This window comes from Ambystoma mexicanum, chromosome 6q (genome assembly GCF_040938575.1).
Source record: "Ambystoma mexicanum isolate Mex_15411 chromosome 6q, UKY_AmexF1_1, whole genome shotgun sequence".
Taxonomy (NCBI): domain Eukaryota; kingdom Metazoa; phylum Chordata; class Amphibia; order Caudata; family Ambystomatidae; genus Ambystoma; species Ambystoma mexicanum.
The window spans coordinates 1,150,503,674-1,150,522,866 of NC_090937.1; the positions used below are offsets into that span (position 1 = coordinate 1,150,503,674).

General features: G+C 51.5%; 1 protein-coding gene across 4 annotated transcripts in view; it reads left to right on the forward strand.

Annotated features, from left to right (window-relative positions):
- Positions 1-19,193, forward strand: part of ATP8A1 (ATPase phospholipid transporting 8A1) — a 1,730,029-nt gene that overhangs the window by 1,125,423 nt on the left and 585,413 nt on the right. For all 4 annotated transcript variants that reach the window (XM_069631739.1, XM_069631741.1, XM_069631738.1 and 1 more), the window contains one exon: positions 5,947-6,085. In XM_069631739.1, coding sequence (XP_069487840.1) covers positions 5,947-6,085 — 139 coding nt within the window. The remainder of the gene's footprint in view (positions 1-5,946; positions 6,086-19,193) is intronic.

Sequence of the window (19,193 nt, forward strand, 5' to 3'; positions counted from 1 at the left end):
CAAACATTTAGTGCCAGTCACTTGCCCTTACCTCCCAGAGCTCTTTAACCTCTCTCTACACTGGACTCTTGCCTGCCTATTTCTACTCTGCACCCGTGTTACCCTACCCCTATTGAAGAAACCCTCTGCTGACTGAAATGTCCCAGCAAACTATCGCCCAGTTTCTCTCCTTTTCCATTATTAAAAAGTCCTTGAGTGGGTGGTCTTCGACTGTATCACTAAGTACCCTGAGAATAATGGCCTTGGAAGTCCACTTAGTAAACACTCCACCAATACTCCACTCATGTATGTCTCCATCTTTCTCTCTAATTCTCACCACTTCAAACTTTTTTCTGAGCTCATCCTTTTGGATTTGTGTGACTCTTTTTTGATACTGTCCACCACTCCTCCCTCCTCCTTACTCTCCAGGTCCTCAGGTTTTGCCAATCTGCTCTTGCCCTAAAAACAAGCAGCAGCACAGCCACAGCAAGAGGTCCCAGTCACCTGGCGGTTCTTCAAAACACCATTCTTCTTCCATGAAAATGAGTCATCGCTCTACCGACTGCTCTGAGGAAAAGTCACCACAGGTACCTTTTTTCAACCCAGTCCTCCACTCTGGTGGAAGGGGAGGCCTTTCGGATGAAGACTTCCCCTTCCTCCAGTGTGGAGGACTTTCGGATGAAGATAATGGATATCTTCTTCAAGGCCCAAGTGCCAAAGAGACCAAAGGCCTTGATGTCAAAGATGGGAGTCAACTGCATTTGTTAGAGCCAGCAGAGACACCACATAAGTATGCGACCGTATGCCTTGGGGCTTGGCCACGTTTACTACATGTGAGGACCTGTCACTGCGCCGCACCGTTCTGTCTTCTGACCGTGGTCTCCCAGCTGCAACTCCTTCCTCCATGGCACCACTGGCACAGAGTATCCTTGGGAGTATGCCCCACTCCTTAGGGGTGCATTTCTGTCCTGCATGGAGGACAGTTATGATGAGGAAGGTGACTCCTGTCCTCTTTGGGATGGAACACTTAGGTCCCATGGATATCAGGGAATTCCCTTAGGCATTTTATGGAAAAGATGGTAACTTGTAAGACCTCACTGCTGACCTGCAGTAGGCAAGTGGGTTGGACACTTCGCAAGAGTTCAACATGCACCATGCTCCGACTCTGGGTAAACCCTCAGCTGCTTTCCAGCACTTGATGGTGCAGTTGGTGGATACCTTTTTATAATTATCTTCTCCATCTCTTCCCAAGATGTAATACAAGCTAATGGACATCTTGGACAATGGTCCTCAAAAGGAGACCCTCCTAATCTTTAACCCCGCGGTGGAGGATCCGATATTGGAACCGTGGGCCAAACAAGCCTCAGTCCCAACCATGATCTGGCAAAGAAACACAGGCCGGCACCATCTAACCCCTTGGTCTAGTCAACCTATGCTTCCCCTGAAAGCCTTGTGGTCCAGGTAGCAATGGATAGCATTACTTCCTCTTCCTTTCCTCCTTAGCTTGGGACAGGGAGAGTAAGAGACTTGATTTGCTCGCCTGGGCCTAATGGCCATCACTACCTCCTGTGCCCTGGCAAAGTTTCCTTTGGTCGGCCATTTCGGAACCGGGCGAGCAATTCTCAGAAGGGCAAATGCGTGAAGGTTTCCAGGCCATTGTGAAGAATGGCAGGGAAGCTTCTCGTCAAATCCTCTAGTCTGGGTTGGACTCTGCAGACTGTGTGGCCAGGACTATGGCCAAAGTGACGGTATTGGGTAGGTACTCTTGGCTGGGGACCTCAGGGTTTTCCCAGGATGTCCAAGCAAAGCTCCTTGATATGCCATTTGAGGGCAAACAATTATTTGGGGCTAAAGCTGATGAGTCCCTCCTAAAATTCCAATCCTCGAAGATGACGGCCAAGTCTCTAGAACTGGTGATCCAACAAACGCAACCCACATCTCCCAAGAGCAGGGGTTAGGGGTTTTTGTCCTTTGACTCTTACATCTAGAGGGCAATGGTCAGGCCCCTTCTAGAAGTTCCGTAGCACCCTTTCAACAGGGGTTGGGCAGAGGTGCTCCAAGAGTTGACTTGTCAACCTCATCCGTGCCCTCGGATGCCCCAGGTGAATTTCCTATTTGACGAGGAATGGAATCTTAAAACGTCTGATGCCTGAGCCTTACAAGTCGTTCGCCGGCGATACTGCCTCCCTTTTTCTTAAAACCCTCCAGAAGATCTCCCATCCGTCCAGCACTTCTGGAGAAGTGCGCTATGGGACAGGTGCACCTCTCCAAATGAGGAAAAAGCTGGTACTTTCTGGTGCCGAAGCAGCATGGGGAATTGCTCCCCATTCTAGATCTGGACCTCATACCTGTACATACGGTACTAGGTGAAAATATATTTTTATAAAGATCTTTTCACAATAAGATCTATTTAGAAAGACTGCACAGTGACCGCACGGAGCGGTCTTTCTAAATTTCTAAATCGAACTGTCATGCCCCTGCCACACACGAGTGCGTGCACGGGCTGACAGGCTCTGCGGGACCCGGAAGCGGAAGGCGAGGAGAACGGCTAAGTGTGTCTGGATGTGTTGTGGTTTGGGGAGAGTCTTGGGTGGGTGTGGGGGGGGGAGTCTTGAATGTGGAGGGAGGGTTCTGAGAGATGGTGGTTCGCACGGCAAAACACCCGATTTGAGAGAAATCCAGTGGCAGAGGGTGTGGGTGTGGTGGGGGGCGTGGAGGAACAATGGTGTTCTTGGGGGTGAAACCCCCCAAATATTCCACAAAAAAATCATTTTGCAGCTCTGAAGAGGAAAAGACCTTTACAGCGCTTGTTTTTCAATCAAAAGAAAAGTGGTGATTGTAAATCTGTCTTTTTCTCTTCAGAGCTTTAAAACTAGCTATTTTCACATAGAAACTTACAAATGTATGGACAGGTTTAAGGTGGTTAGTCTGGTGCAGATCCTTCACACACTCGCCTTGTAGGACTGGATGGTCTCGTATCTACTACATGTCACCTACTTCAATGTGCCGAACCACTGTAGCTAGAGGAGGTTCCCAAGGTTCACAATAGGATGCTGCTCCTGTCAATTCAAGTTCCTGCTGTCCAGTCTCTCTTCGGCACACAGGGTTTTCACCAAGTTTCTGGCAGTGGAGGCGACTTGCCTCAGAATGGAAGGCAACCATGTGTTTTCCATGCTGGACAACTGGCTTATCCAAGCCCACTCCCCAGACCAGGTTTTAGCACATTTGTTCCCTAGGTGCAGCCTTTGTTATGTTATATAATTTGTATCGCGCTCCCGGTACCCGAAGGCTTAAGGGCGCACAACCTGTCCCCCTTAAGTTCTTGGATCCCGTCTGAGGATCGAATAGCGAACATTGCAAAGATGGTACATGCCTTCCACTCACAGGATAGAAATCTTACTTCAGCTTTTCTGCACTTTCTGGGTCTTATAGCCTCAGGCATTCTTGCTCTGCCTGGGGCCCGGCTAGGCATGAGATTTCTGCAATGTCTTCTCAGTTGTCAGTGGTCTCAGGTCCAGGGACACATCTCTGATCTACTTAATTTCTCAGTGAAATTGTCCAGGGACCTGGGATTGTGGTCCTAGAGAGACAACCTGCTGAAGGGGGGTTTGGTTCAACAACCCTGCTCCCAAATGACTCAAGTAAGACACAGCCCTGAAAGTCTGGGGTGCTTGGATTCAAGGCCTGATGGTCCCTGTGGTTTTCTTTGGAATGCCAGGAAAACATCAGTTTGCTTGGGTTGAAAATCAGACTGGCCCTGGTCACTTTCCTTCCTTTCAGGGCAAGACTGTACAGGTCCTGGCGGACAACATAGTTGCCATGCGCTACTTCAACATATGAGGTGGTGTGGTCTCCTTACCTCTGTACAGAGCAGCAATGCAACTGTGGTGCTGGGTTCTGGGGAACTGCATGTCTCTGACTGCAGATCATCTGGTTGGCAGGGAGAACATGATTGCGGATGCATTGAGCAGACAACCTTCAGCCTCCCACAAGAGCTGCGTCAGGAAGTCCTGGAGGAGGTGTTCCTCCATTGGGGGAGGACTCCTCCTCAGGGGGAACTATTCACTTCCGTTGTGTACAGGAGGTGCAGGTGGTTCTGCTCCAGGGAATCTCCACGACAGATGGATCTAGGTGTCACTCTGTGGGACTTCAACTTGCTCTATGGTTTCCCACCGATCCCTGTCATACGGCATGTTCGGAGGAGGCTGCGCCTGTTCTGATCTATGATGATCTTGATTGCTCTAGACTGGGCCCGGAGAACGTGGTGCCTAGAGTTTCTGGACATGTCCTCCTACCCTTCCTGGTGCCTTCAGCAAAGAGCGGACCTCCTCTCCTAAACGGATGGACAAATCCTGCATTTTAGTCTCAGCAGCCTGAAGCTTTTTGCTTGTCTGCTGGAAGGTTGAGGTAGAAGGAGTGGAATTTGTCGACCTGCTCCTCTCTGCTAGGAGGCCTGTCACTAAATCCATCTATGCCAGCAGTTGGTATATGTTTTTGGCTTGGTGCCAGAATAGGGATCTGGATCCTTTCACATGTTCCTCATCCTCTGTTCTAGATTTTCTGCTTTCTTTAGCCAGACATGCCTGCAGATTGGCACGGTGAAGGGGTATATTGCTTGCCATTTCGGTTTTCAAGAGGATCCTGGATGAGGACTCTGATTTCACAGTTGTGTAATTCCTGTAGGGTCTGTGTAATCTGATCCCCACCCCAGTCTGAAAACTAAAATGTTGTGTTCACTTTTCTTATGGGTGCTCTGTTTGAGCCCCACCATTCCTGTTAATTAAGATTATTAACCATTAAGGTGATTTTTCTGGTTGCTATCACATCCGCTAGACGGGCGAGTGATCTCAAGGTGTGGTCAGCTAAACCCCCCTACTTGGTCTTTTCCAAGGAAAAGGGAACATTGAGAGTGGATTCTGATTTCCATCTGTCTCAAAAGATCCATCTTCCTGCCTTTTTCCCTCTGTCTCACCCTTGCAAGGTAGAGGAATGTTTTTGTCGAGTGAACTCGCTACGGGCCCTTCTCTTTACTTCTCTCAGACGAGAGAGGCCAGGATAGGTGACCAGCTTTTCATTGGCAATGCTGGTGACCATGATGCCAGGGCTCTGGCCAAACATACACTGTCACGGTGGATCATCTTCTGTATCTTAGAATGCTATTGTTTGGCTGGCAGGATGTGCCTGAGGGTCTATGGACACATTCCACCAGAGTACTGCTGCCACCTCAGCTCTGCAACGTGGAGTCCTGTTCTGGACATTTGACATGCAGCCACGTGGGCTTCTTTGCACCCGTCTGCTAAACATTACTGCTTGGATTCTCAGTCTGGTCATGATGCTCGTTTTGGCAGGGCTGTCCTACAGAGTTTTCTGGTTAGGTATTGTCCATACTCTTCTCTTCCAGATATACGTACTGTTATGCAAGTCCATCAAAGATGAGGAATCTGTGAGAGGGAGGAATTTATCAGAAGAACTCATTACCACTCTGTAATGTTCTTTATGATGGATGTTCCTCCTACCGATTCCTCATTGCCCTCCCTACCTGCCACTCTTAATGCATAGCTAGTACACCTTGGTTTTGCACTCCCTCAGCATTACAGTGCTAAGTAAAAAGGGTGGAACTAAGGTCACGGTGTGCCTCACTATATACGGGCCCCCTACATCATATCCGGTGCAGGGCACATAGTGTCGGTCAGAGCCAACACTGAGCTGCACTGCAACCCATGGCATCGGAAAGATTTCTGAAGTTCAAGCTGCACTGGTAGATAGATATCAAAGATGTGGAATCCATGGGAGGAATATCCATCAGAAAGAACATTACTGAGAGGTAAGAAATTTGTTCATTCATACATTGTTTGAGATTTGATACCGTAATGCTAATTTGCACATACAAAGAGCAAACTTAAATATTTTTGTATGGTGAATTTGGCATAACAACTGATTGTTCTAATAGGGTAATTTCTTCTTAAGAATTTACAGCTTCTTGGAGCAACAGCCATTGAAGACAAGCTGCAGGATAATGTTCCTGAAACTATAGAAACGCTAATGAAAGCAGACATCAAAATTTGGATTCTTACAGGAGACAAACAGGAAACCGCTATCAATATTGGTATGTGAGGGATATAAAGATCAGGTCTGTTTCTTTTAGAAATATTTCAAAATCCTAGTCCAGTTCACCTTGCATTAGTAGATTTGCAATCTTTACTAAAGAAAGCTTTTTTCATTTTACAATGGGTTAAGTCATTATGCTGAGTTGAACTTATTTTATTTTAATTTGGTAATTAAAATTGTGATTAGAAGTGCATGTTCGACTTTTTGCGTATAATTAAAACATAACATAACAATACATCTTTCCCCGCATAAAGCCAACTCACATTACAGAATTCTCTAGGGTGAAAGAGGTCAAATGTCTTGAGCAATTCTAGGTGATCATGAACAATATACAGAATGTGTGAATATGTTTCATCCACTTTCACGATGGTGTGCTGTAAATCACCTCAAACCTGAGCTTGAAGCAGTTTCACATCGTTCCCATGAAGCCTGAACAGGATGACTGCTTCTTTAGTGCTTGCTACCACACCTTTTGGCATTTCAAAGCATTGTTAAATTGAGTATAAACTTGAAAGGATGAAAAATGGACGCTTTGCGATTCCAATTTTTGACCTGTGGGTTGCACCCAAATCTTAGCGGCTTGTGTCAATTGATGACTTCAAAGGGTTTGAAATAGAGACTATCCGAATTAGCTCTTGGAGGTTGTGCGTCCAAATTGGCCAGCACTATCCCTTAGAAACGGAAATCGTCAGAGGGAAGAAGCTATGAGGTGACCAGAAATCCCTGGAGAGACCCAAGAAGAGTGCCAAAAATCTTAGAACTAGGTCACATTCAACAAGCAACTCCCGGCCTCCCTCTTTGTCCTCCTCAAAAAAGAGATGATATACACTGACCCTCCATGTACTTCTCACCTGACATACAGGTATATTTCCCATTGAAATCTGCCTCAGCAGAGAAATGGGAAGAGTTCTGTTTGAAAGTGCTGGCAGTATTTGATGAAACGGCCCTTCAGTTGCCACTCGGATCCGACAAAGACAAAACTGGACCCCACCGTGCCCAACAAAGCCAGCAGAGACCTCCACAAGCACTTATCCTACACACCTAAGAGCCTGGGCATTAAGTCCCCCTTAGAAGAGTCTTTGAGCAGCCTCAACACCTTTGACCGCAGAGATTCTCTATGCATCTCTCAATAGCGCTTTGATGTTCACCTAGAGGAACGCATCTGTGTAGCGCGCAGACCTGATCTCAATGTCAGGGTGTGCCCCACAGTTGAGAACTGATTTCATGCAGTGTAAGGGTGTAGAAGGAGGAGACTGATACACAGGTGGAATGTTTGTTGGCACAGACTTTTATTTTGTTAGACAATTAAGAAGAAATGTAATTCTCTGAGGGGTTTTGCTGCCCCCACTAAAGAAGCAGGGAATCTGTGAGAATGTCCAAGTAAATGAAAACGAGTCCACTGTCGTATGTCAAAATGCCTACCTCTACCCCTTCCGCTAGCAACTAAACTAAAGAGATACAGGATCGTCCTTGTCCAGAAGAATGACTCCCTTCTTCTGGACACTGGATTATGGTTTCAATTGGCAGGTGGGAACTGCATCTGAGAGAATTACTCCCTTCTCCAGGTCCCAGTTCCTTTCCAGTAATATAACACAAAGTTCCAGCTTGAGGTGCTGTAAAGTTCTCAGTTCAAAAGTTCCAACTGAAACATCATTCCATATTGCCTATAGTTTTTCTCACTATTGGGTCCTTGGAGAATGTGTCCCTTCTCCCGGTATATTGTTCTCAATTCCTTTGCTGTGCTAGGGGAATGACTCCCTTCCTCCAGCTTTCTTCTACTTGATTTCACAGTACACAACACTAGGGGCTATGGCTTCCTTCCCCTGTTCTCTCTTAGCTTCACGATACACACCACCAGGGAGTATGGCTTCTTTCCCCTGCTCTCTTGATATCGCAGTACACAACACCAGGAGGTATGGCTTCTTTCCCCAGGCCCTTCTCAAGTTTTTGTCACACTTCACAGACGTTTGGGGAATGACTCACTTCTCCAGGCCCTTTTCAGGTTCTTTATCACAGTTCCCAGAGGTTGGGGGAATGACTCCCTTACCCAGGCCTTTCTTAGGCTTTATCACACAGTTTGCAGTTCCAGGTGGTATATTTCCCTTCCCCTGGGTTGTACCGACTTGGTTCACTAACCTGCCAATTATGGTCCTGTTCTCAGGTATTTTATGTATGCTTGTTTGTGTGGGTTTCTCCCCCTTCTTTGTTGCTACAAGGTGTCCTCTTGCCAACTGGGACAAGGAAGATGTCCTCTGCCTCCCTCATTTAACTCTGGTTTCAAGGTGTGGTCCTCCTGCTGACCCCTTTTCAAGAATTCCCTTTTCAGTGTTAACCCCACTTGTCTCACAGTACCATGGGTTCTCTTGCCGGTTACCGCAGGTGGGCTTCGACTTTCTGTCCCAATCCCGTGCTGGCCACAGGCCTCTTGGCCTCTGGGGTTCTTAACGCCTTCCCAGTAACCTGCATACCTTTCTCTCTGGTCTGCAAAGGTTCTGCTCGGGGTGGGTGTCTATTTTCCACTACAAGCTTCCTGTTGCTTCCGTGGCTCTCTGGAACATATTGATGGTTCTGTGGTCTCAGATCCCTCACTTTCGTGGGGTCTCTCCAAGACCATGCAGTACGCCTGCTTTGCCAGCCTTTAGGTAGGTCTTCCGACGTAAGACCTGCTTGGGTTGCCATGTCCACTTCTACAGCATTTTCACCTCTCGCTGCTCCACTCCCACTGGTTGTGGCTCCTCGAGGGCCGGATTGACAACATTGGTTTTCCGTCTTTGCTTTTGTTGACAGGTTGATTCGTACCGTCCCTGATTTAGCTAGAATGTTCACTTTGGTTTTGCTGGGCCATCTGCATGGCTCCGCTCCTCTTCTTCATCTCAGTACTTATGGGATACTCTTCCTTTCTGCAGGTTACACTCTTCCTCATCCCAGCACTTCCTATACTGCTAGCTCTGCAATGACATATCGGAACATTAGGGATAATGCTGGTGTGATGGTGGTAGGAAGGTGTATCAGGCTAAGGTGCGTTATGGGGATACCATGTTCTCCCAGGTCTTCACTAGTCCCATAGGGGGTTTCCCTCCCCATGAGATCCACCCGATAAGTACCATCCCCGGGGGGGGGTAGAGGGTAGCGGCTTCACCTCCCTGGCCGCATGGGAAGGGGCTCGCCCTAGGGGAGAAGTGAAGACATCTGTGGAGTCGTCACAGCGGTCATTTAAAACTATTTTCAACGATGGCGGGGACCAAACCCCCCCCCCCTTTCAGGTTCGAACCCTTTAGGACCTTGTACATGACGAAAGAGTTTTTCAGAGGAAACAAGGATGGCTCAACTAGCCTCTGACATAAAACATGCCGGTGGACTCGACACCTCCCCAGAGATTAACTTCGCTCAGCCTGGCCCTTGCACCCATACAAATTCTTCCAATTGGGTCATGGCCAAGGTGTCTGAGGCCTTGGAGTGGGGTCTTCCATTAAGAGATATAACTGAATATGATTTAACAGACATTTTGGACAAGGGTCCAACAACGGAGCTTGTCCTTCGTTTGCATGAGAGATACACTATAAGAGTTATGAAGAAAAAAAACGCTCTTCACCAGAGGTACATAAATACTTGGTCAGAATGTTTAAACCCGCCTCCACAGATCCTGATTTCTTATCACAGTACCCCAGTCTTGACAGCCAAGTGATGCAAGCTGCAAAGACAAGCGCTTCTCCATCTCTTTCATCAGACAAGGATGACAAAAGATATGCTCTTTCAAAGAAGGTTTCGCCTTGGGCAGCATGGCTTTAAAGGACATAAATAAAATATGTGCATTGCCCAAATATACCCACACCTTGTGGGCTGTAATATCAGAGACAGCAGGGCACATTCCTGAGGGGGAAAATAAGAGACTGTCTCAAAGACATAGGGCCTCATCACGACTTTGGCGGTAACCCTTAAATCCGGCGGTCACGCTATTACCGCAGAATTTAAGGGTCCGCCAAATCAGGACTTCAACGGCTCTTGGCTGGGGGGAAATCCGCCGGCGGTAAGAGCGCAAATTTTCCCCATTGAGCCCAATGGGGAATGGGGCATTCCCGAATGAGCTCAATGGGGAATGAGGAATTATATTACCGCCAAACTTGTGATCCGGCGCTATTAGTGCCGGGGAGTTTGGCGGTAGGGCTAATACCGCCGGCGTTACCGCCAAAGTCATGATCAGGCCCATAGTCTTGGATGAGAAGAGGATGGGAAAGAGGCAATATGCCAGGTTTAGGACTAGAAGCAGCTGACTGTGGGGAGAGCCATGCGCACAAGTTCAGTATGATGAAGATGTTCATGGTTGAGGAAGTCTGGCTTTCCACCAGGATACACAAATCTATTTGGACCAAAGCCTAACAATTTGAATAACTACAAACTTCAAAAGGTGCAGCAAAATCTTTAGGCTCAACCCACGACATAGAGGTGGAGAGGCAGGCCCTTTCAATACTTCAGCTCATTTAGCCAAAGAGGAAAAGCCCAAACTCCTGGTAGGCAGGGGCAGAGAATGTTAAACCTAGGAGAGGTAGTAATTCCTCCCAAACCGTATCCTCTGTCCCATCAGGATTGGCAACAGCCAAACCATTCTGATGCTCCCAATCTACTCAAGTGTGGGTGGCATGTGGCCCAGCATTCCAAAGAATAGTGGGGTATTACTTCAGAAGCATATGTGCGACATGCTGGGACCCATGGGGTACTGTCTCACATTTCGCAGAGTCATTCAATTTACCCCTACCTGCACACCCTTTTTCTGGATCCAGACCCACAACTCCAGCAGGATATTACTGGAGAAAGGCAACGTAGATATGGTGCCTCCAGTAGAAAGGAACCAGGGATCGTATTCTCTTGACTTCCTGGTACTGAAAAAGGCTGAGGGACTGCGACCCATCTTGAGATGCTTGAACAATTTCCTCAGGAAGGACACATTCAAGTTGGTAACTCTCACCCAGATCCTCCAGCTCCTAGAGCTCTGGTATTGTTTTGAGCTCACCTCCTCCTCCTCCCAAGGGTCTTTACCAAGCTGCTGTTGGTAGTGGCAGACAGTTTAAATATGATATGGCATTTATAACATGCCTATACGCAAGTGTTTCAAGGCGCGGCGAGGCAAGGGAGGGGAACAAAGGGAGGACGGACAACGATCCTACTAGGCCAGGTGTCATTCAGATGGGAAGGGGGCAGGGACAGTGTAGTACATGGCAAGATGAAACAATAAGTAAGTAGCTGCCAGCATGTGGCAAGTGCATGGGTAAGTGCAGACATCAGGTGTCAAGGGCTGGGAGGGGGACTGTAGGGATACAGAGACAGTCCCCAAGTGCAGGTGTGAAACGCTAGCGGGGGAGGACCTGGTTCCGAGATCAGAGGGTGTCCAGTTAGCCAGAGCAGTTCCAGTTACAACTAGGAGGTCAGCAGAGGAGGGGAGGAGAAAAAGCAAAGAGAAAGGATTTAAGGAGCTTCCGGAACCGGAGATGGTTCTCCTCAAGTTTAAGGGAGGCAGGGAGACTGTTCCAGAGGGAGGCACCAGCCGAAGAAAGAGATCTACCACCAATTCGTTGCTTGGAGAAATAGAGGGGATTCAGCTCGGAAGTATCTCAGTCGCACCTGCATTTTCTTACATAAAATGGGATTTTCCCTCAACTTCAAGAAGTTGCAGGTGACATCCTCACAAATGTTCCAGTTCATCTGAGCAGTTCTGGACGACTCCTCGGGAAAGGCGTTTCTTCCTGAGGTAAGGGCTTTGCACATTCAGCAGATGGTCATGAAATTATGTTGCTAGGCCTAATGGCATCCTGCATTTTCCTGGTGCCATAGGCCTAACTGAGAATGAGGCCATTAACTGGCTTACTTTAGGTCCTGTATAGGGCCTCACAGGACCTCCTCTGGTGGGCCCACAGAGAGATCTTGATGACGGAAGAACCTTTTTGGCATCCGTGGCCAGAGATGACTGTGGTTATGGGTGCCTCCTTGAAGGGCCGAGGCGTGCACGTAACCAAGCTGACAGTGAGCCGTTTGTGTTCCCTGGCAGAGAAAAGACTCCATGTACACTTATTGGAGCTGAGGGCCACCAGCCTGTCTCAGATGGCCTTTTCTAATGGATTCCTTCCTCCCACGAATTCCTCATGTATGATATCTATCTCCCAGCGCAGCTACCCTTTGGAAACTTTTCTGCTCTACGCTTCCCGCGCCAGACATGTCGGGGCCAGTACATATCGAGACACTGCACCCTGTGACCTTTGTTCTTTTTTTCCATGAACTCTGCTCGCTTCAGGAAACTGCTTTGTTGAAGTATTTAACGTTTTCATTTCATGTCTTGCCAAATCCAAAGAAGGCCTGGGGATTTAAATCCTGCATTGACTGTGGGCATCAAATGTTCATCTCCAACCCCCCAGGATCTACCTGTACTGCCTCGCAGAACAGGTCACGTAGGACTGTGGGTGGTGTCAGCTGATGCATCCCAAAGCACTTTGAAAGCAGGTGGTGAGCCTTTTGACCTTTTTCAGCAAGGAAAAGGGCTGCAGACACTTGTTCAATGTCCCCGGGCGCTGAGCACCGAACTGAAGAACAGTCCCATGTCTGCAAGGACAAAGAACAGCAAGCAGCAAGGTAAGAGGTCTGGTTCTCTCAGTGGTTCTTTGAAATAGCATTCCTCTTCCTCATCAAAGAAGATAGGTCTCCTCTCAAGGGACTCCTATAAGAAGCAGGCGCCACAGGTAGCCTTTGCCACTGAATCCACCACACCAGAGGAATGAGGGCTTTTCAGCTTAAAATGGCAGGCGGCTTCTCCAAGACTCCAACAGTTTCAGCCTCTGCACCATTGGGGTTCACTGGTCTTGGATGAGCTGGCAGAGACCCCACAATAGTCTGCAACTATACGCTTTTGGGCTTGGCCAGGGCACCAACAAGCTAAGACCCGTCTCTGCGCTGCAGCACTCTTACATCAGTCCTCTGGCTTCAGATTCTCACTCCGCGGTGGACCTGTGCTGTCAGTTGCTGATATTCCTTCGGGAGCATGCCCCGCCCTCTAGGAGCTGTTTATGTCTCGTATGAAAAACATTTACGACAATGTTGGTGATCCCACCCCCCTTGGACTGGGATGCTTATGCCCCAAAGGAGTTGGGAATTTCCCTGAAGAATTGTGTGGGGAGGAGGGAGACTTGCAAAATCTTGCTGCTGACTTGCAAGTAGTCTGGACACTTGTCCGTCCAAAATTTGAAATGTTCTCCAGCATGGGGTCTGGCATGGATTCACATGCTCATGAATATTCCCCGTCGTCAGGCTGGGAATCCTTGGTAAAGAAAAAACCAGTATCAGTTTTCGTAGTAATAACCAATCACTGGTCTCTGCGTCATACTGACCACAGCCAATGACTGCCCTCTACCTAAGCACCGCCTCTGGCAGCCATCTTCAGATTTTTACCGCACGTTCATGTGTTGGGATCCTCGTGCTATTGCTCTCGAGCGTTAGTGCTATTTTTTTCACGTTTTTTCTCAAAAACTTTGTTTTTTCGGTCAAAAGAGCCTCAAGCTCCACCGACTCTCCATCCGATCAACGGGGACCCGTGTCGGATTCGTCTGCGCCCCTCAAGGGTGAAGATTTCGTCGAGCTACGCTTTTGGAGGACTCCAGAAGTTTCTCAGGCCCGGTCATGGCCCAGGAGAAGGGAAGCTCGACGCCCGGAAAGCTGTTCAGGGTCTGCCCTGGATGCCAGCTGCAGAACGTCTTCAAGGAGGACGAACACTCTTTTTGTCTTTACTGCATACATGAGGACAAGACGCACGTGGAGAAGGACTATGCGTTTTGCGGCAACATGTCGGAGCGGACCATGAAGGACCGCCATCAACGTCTTGCCAACTGGCTGGAAGGGAAGAGTCCGTCCGGCGAGAAGAAGAGGAAGAAATCCGAGCGGTCTTCTAAGACCTTTGAGGACGCCCCGGCGACGGGGGTCCAACATAAGGCCAAGCACCGCAAGTCCGCTGGCACCGGGAGCGCCGAACGGTCGGGCTCTACGGCCGCCAGGCTGGGCGCACCCTCCCCGGCACCATCAACCACGAGCCAACGCTCTGGGTCGGGTAAGAGGAAGGCCGAGCACCCGGCGAGGCTCCTGGAGAGGCCCCGGTCGAGCTCGAAGGCGGAGGGGGAGCGAGGCAGTGTCCCCCCCTCAAGGATAAGGCGGTGAGCGCACCTAAGGTGGTGAAGGCCTTAATCCATCCGGCCAAGCCCTCTATCGAAACTGTCGCGGCGGCCCTGGCTCAGCCTGTGGAGGCTACACCAGTGGTGGCGACATCGGGGCTCAGAGTCTCCCTGCCACCTCGGAGGGAGTCCTCTTTTGTGCCCATCGATATAACCCCCGTGAAATCCCCCGTGGGGAAGAAAAAGGGGGGGCAGGGCGTCGTCGTAGATTCGGCCTCAACCTCGGAGGAGGAGCTGGTCGAGGTCTTAAGCCACGGCCTCGGCGTGGAAGAAGACCGGCCCGTCGGGATGGATCCCGACGCAGGTGACGACGACATCGTCGAGGGTACCGACGGGGCCCCTGATCGCCCGTCGGATTCCCCTCTGCCAGCGCCGCGAGACAACTCGGCGGCCATTTTGTTGGCTATACAGTCCTTATGCTCAGAGATAAGGACGAGACTACCGTTGCCGACGGAACCTCTCCCGTCGGGGGACCCAGAACCGGGACCTTCTGGGGTTCCCCCTACCAAGAAAAGAAGGATCCACCCTCCGCCTCCTTTTCAGCCGTCGCGCCCCTTCCAGCCCTCCTCCCCGTCCACCCGAGGGGATGATACGGGGACTGACACGGCAGCGACGGGTACGGACGACGAGGTATACGACGAGGATGTACCGTCGTCCCCTCCCACCAGGGCTTCTCCGCCCGACGAGATTGGATCGTTCCATTCCATGATCACCAGGGCATCCGAGCTTTTCCAACTCTGCCCTGAGGAGAAGAAGAAGGAAGGTTTCCTTTATCAGCGGCGCGAGGCCAAGAGGAAGACGGTCCTCGCAGTGCCTCTATTGGACGACATTTGGGATGAGGGCCTCACCCTCCTCAAGAACCCTTCCACGACGCCAGCTAGAAGAGACCGGTACGAGAAAAAGTACCGGGTCCCGGACACGGCCCCCCTGTGCCTCCGGGCGCAGCCTACCCCGGACTCCGTCGTCTCCGCGGCGGCCAGGAAAAAAGCGGGGGGGGGTGCGGCCTCCACATCGACTTCCCCACCGGACGGCGAGGGAAAGAAATTGGACGCTATGGGACGTAGAGTCATCTCGTCTGCAGCGCGACGACGATTAAAGCGGCCAACGCCTTGGCTATCGTGGCCCGCTACGACAGGGAGCTCTGGTACAAACTGGCTCCCCTGCTGGACTTCTTGCCGGACGACAAGAGGGCAGAGGCCCTGGAGATCCTGCAGGAAGGTGAGGTGGCTTCGGACCACGCCATTACCGTTGCGACGGACATCGCCGACACTGGGTTCCGCCAGTTGGGCAACGGCGTTTGCCTTAGGCGGCGTGGATGGCTCAAGGCTACGGACTTCCGTCAAGACGTTCAGACCAGAGTCCTGGACATGCCCTTCGATGGGAACAACCTGTTTGGGAAAACAGTGGACGATTCCCTTCAGGCCATTAAAGCGGACACCGAGACGGCCCGGGCCCTTGGAGTTCTGCAACAACGACGGACGCCCTTTCGGAGCAGCGGAGGCAAGGGCGCCTCCAAAGGTTCCGGCGGCGGTTTCTCCACCTACCGTCAAGCGGCCCGCTCGTCATCTCAGGAGGCCTACAGAGGATGAGGCAAGTCTGGCGGACCCCGCCGTCGTCGCCAAGGAGGTCAAGGCGGCAAAGCCTCGTCGAAGCAGGATTGAACCGGCCGTGGGGTCGGGCCCCCACCGAAGCACCCCGGTGGGAGGCCGGCTGGCGAGCTTCGTCAGCGTGTGGGAGTCCATCTCCACCGACCGTTGGGTGCTGGACGCCTTGGCCCGAGGCCACGCGCTCGAGTTTCAAAGAAGGTGTCCGCGCGTCCCCCCCGTGGCCAGGAAAGAACTTCACGTCCCTCAACTTCTCCTGGAGGTAAAGGCGATGCTCAGGAAGGGCGCCATCGAACTCATCCCAAAGAGGCTTCGGGGCTCCGGAGTTTACTCGAGATACTTCCTCGTGAAGAAGAAGACGGGGGGATGGCGCCCCATCCTGGACCTGCGACGTCTGAACAAGTTCATCAAGGCGCAAAAGTTCCGGTTGGTCACCCTCCAGCACGTCCTGGGTCAGCTGGAGGAAGGAGACTTCCTGTCGTCGTTGGATTTGGAGGATGCCTACTTCCATATTCCCATCCTAAAGGGGCACCGAAAATTCCTCAGGTTTGTGGTCCAAGGGCGTCATTACCAGTTCAAAGCCCTCCCCTTCGGACTACGGTCGGCACCCAGGGTGTTCACCAAGTGCCTCCCACCGGTGGCGGCGCAGCTGCGCCGCGAAGGGATCCACGTCTACCCCTACCTGGACGACTGGCTCATCCGAGCCAAGACGAGGGAGCTCGCCGTGGTTCACATGGCAAGGACCGTCCAACTTCTCACGGACTTGGGATTCTCTGTGAACTACGCCAAATCCCACCTGGTACCCGCGCAAGACGCTCTGTTTCTGGGAGCGAGGCTCAACACAGTGTCCCTTCTGGCCTCCCCGTCGGAGGAGAGGACCAGGACCATCCTGGGCAAGGTGCAGCGGATGTTGGTGGCCGACGCGGCCAAGGTGAGGTCCATCAAGTCCCTCCTCGGAATGATGTCTTCCTGCATCTACCTCATTCCCATGTGCAGGCTCCGGATGCGCCCGTTGCAGGAGTTCCTGGACGCGCGCTGGATCCAAACGACGGGCAGCTTCGAGGAAAGGATCACACTCGACGAGAGTTTCCGACGAGCGATCCAGTGGTGGGGCACCCGCGCGCATCTGACGGCGGCATGGACTTCCAGACCCCAGCCCACCAGGAGACAGTGACCACGGATGCCTCCCTGGAAGGGTGGGGAGCGCACACTGAAAATCTGCACGCAAGAGGCCTTTGGCTCCCGACGGAGAAATCCCTACATATCAACGTCCTGGAGCTCCGTGCAGTGTTTTGGGCCCTCAGGTCCTTCCTTCCGTCCCTCAAGGGCAAGGTGGTGAGGATCTTCACCGACAACACCACCACCATGTTTATGGTGCCGTTTCATCTGTCAGGGATAAAAAACACCATCGCCGACTCACTCAGCAGGGAGCTGCGCTCGTGCCACGAGTGGGAACTACGGCAGGATCTAGTGGATCGCCTCTTCCGATGGTGGGGCACACCCCAGATCGACCTGTTCGCGACGGCGACGAACTCCAAGTGCCGGAGGTTCGCCAGCAGGTTTCCCCAGGCGAGGAGCATGGGCGATGCTTTCTCGTTCCCCTGGGAGGGCCTGTTCCTCTACGCATTCCCTCCTTTGCCACTGCTAATCCGGCTCGTCAACCAGCTCAAGAGGTCACGGTGTAGGATGATCCTCGTCGCACCTGCGTGGCCGAGGCAGATATGGTTCCCGGACCTTCTGGACTTGTCAGCGTCCCCGCCAATCAAGCTGCCGGTGGACGCGGATCTGCTCTCCAGGGAAGGAGGCGCCATCCTCCACCACGACCCGAAATCGCTGAACTTGCAGGCCTGGCTCCTGCAGCGCTAGAGTTTGGAGGATACGACATACCGGCCGACTGTAGAGAGGTTCTTGCAAAGGCCAGGGCGTCCTCGACTCTTAAATGCTACGGACACAAATGGAAGAGGTTTTCTGTCTGGTGCCACGCACAGAAGATTAACCCTATATGGATTACGGCTCCCCAGGTACTGCCGTACCTGCTGACGCTGGCCAAAGCTGGACTGGCACACACGTCCATCAAGATTCATCTTGCTGCGATCTCCCGATACACCAGAACCACGGGCCGGTCGTCCCTGTGGTCTCATCGTCTGGTGAAAGAGTTCATGAAGGGACTGTTCAGATCGTTCCCGCCGGTGAAGGCGCCGGCCCCGGCGTGGGAGCTCAACGTGGTGCTGACCAAGCTCATGGGACCTCCGTTCGAGCCTCTGCACTCGGCCCCGTTGAAGTTTCTGTCGTGGAAAACAGCGTTTCTTGTGGCCATCACCTCCGCACGACGGGTGGGAGAGATCCAGGCCCTTTCCTGCAAGGCCCCGTACTTGACTTTTCACGACACGAGGGTAGTGCTCAGGACGCACCCCTCCTTCATGCCCAAGGTACCGTCGGACTTTCATCTCAACGAACCCTTGGTGTTGCCTGTGTTCTTCCCGTCGCCTTCGTCGCCGGCTGAGAGGACTTTGCACTCGCTGGATGTGGCTAGAGCGCTGAAGTTCTACGTGGACCGCACAAAGTGTTTTCGGAAGACGTCACAACTCTTTGTGAACTTTGGACCTGTCAATCAGGGGAAGGCTCTCTCGAAGGCTTCCATTTCCAGATGGCTCTCCGGCTGTATCATGTACTGTCATCGGTTGGCAAACCGACCGCTGCCTGGCCGTCCGAGAGCCCATTTCACCAGAGCGATCGCAGCTACCACGGCGTTCCTTTCTGGTGTGCCCCTGCTGGACATATGCAGGGCTGCTACGTGGAGGTCGACGCACACCTTCACGAAATTCTACTGCGTCGATCGGGATTCCAGGGAGGAGTCCAGGGTCGGCCAAGCAGTGCTGCGCAACCTGTTCGCCTGAGGTGAGCCTGGTGAGGAGATAAGATGCTTAATGTTGAGTTTGATGTAATGCTTAATGTTGAGCCTTTGCCACCTCCCATGGTTGTGCATGTGTGTACTGCTATGTATTCTTTATTCATGAGCATGTGAATGCATGCCAGACCCCATGCTGGAGAAGGAACAAGTTACTTACCTGTAACTGTTGTTCTCCAGCATGGGTCTGGCATGGATTCACATGCGAACCCTCCCGCCTACCCCTCTGCGGCTCTTCACTTGGTCATACTGCCACTTCACGTGCTTCCAAATCTGAAGATGGCTGCCAGAGGCGGTGCTTAGGTAGAGGGCAGTCATTGGCTGTGGTCAGTATGACGTAGAGACCATTGATTGGTTATTACTACGAAAGACAGATCAGAAACGAAACTG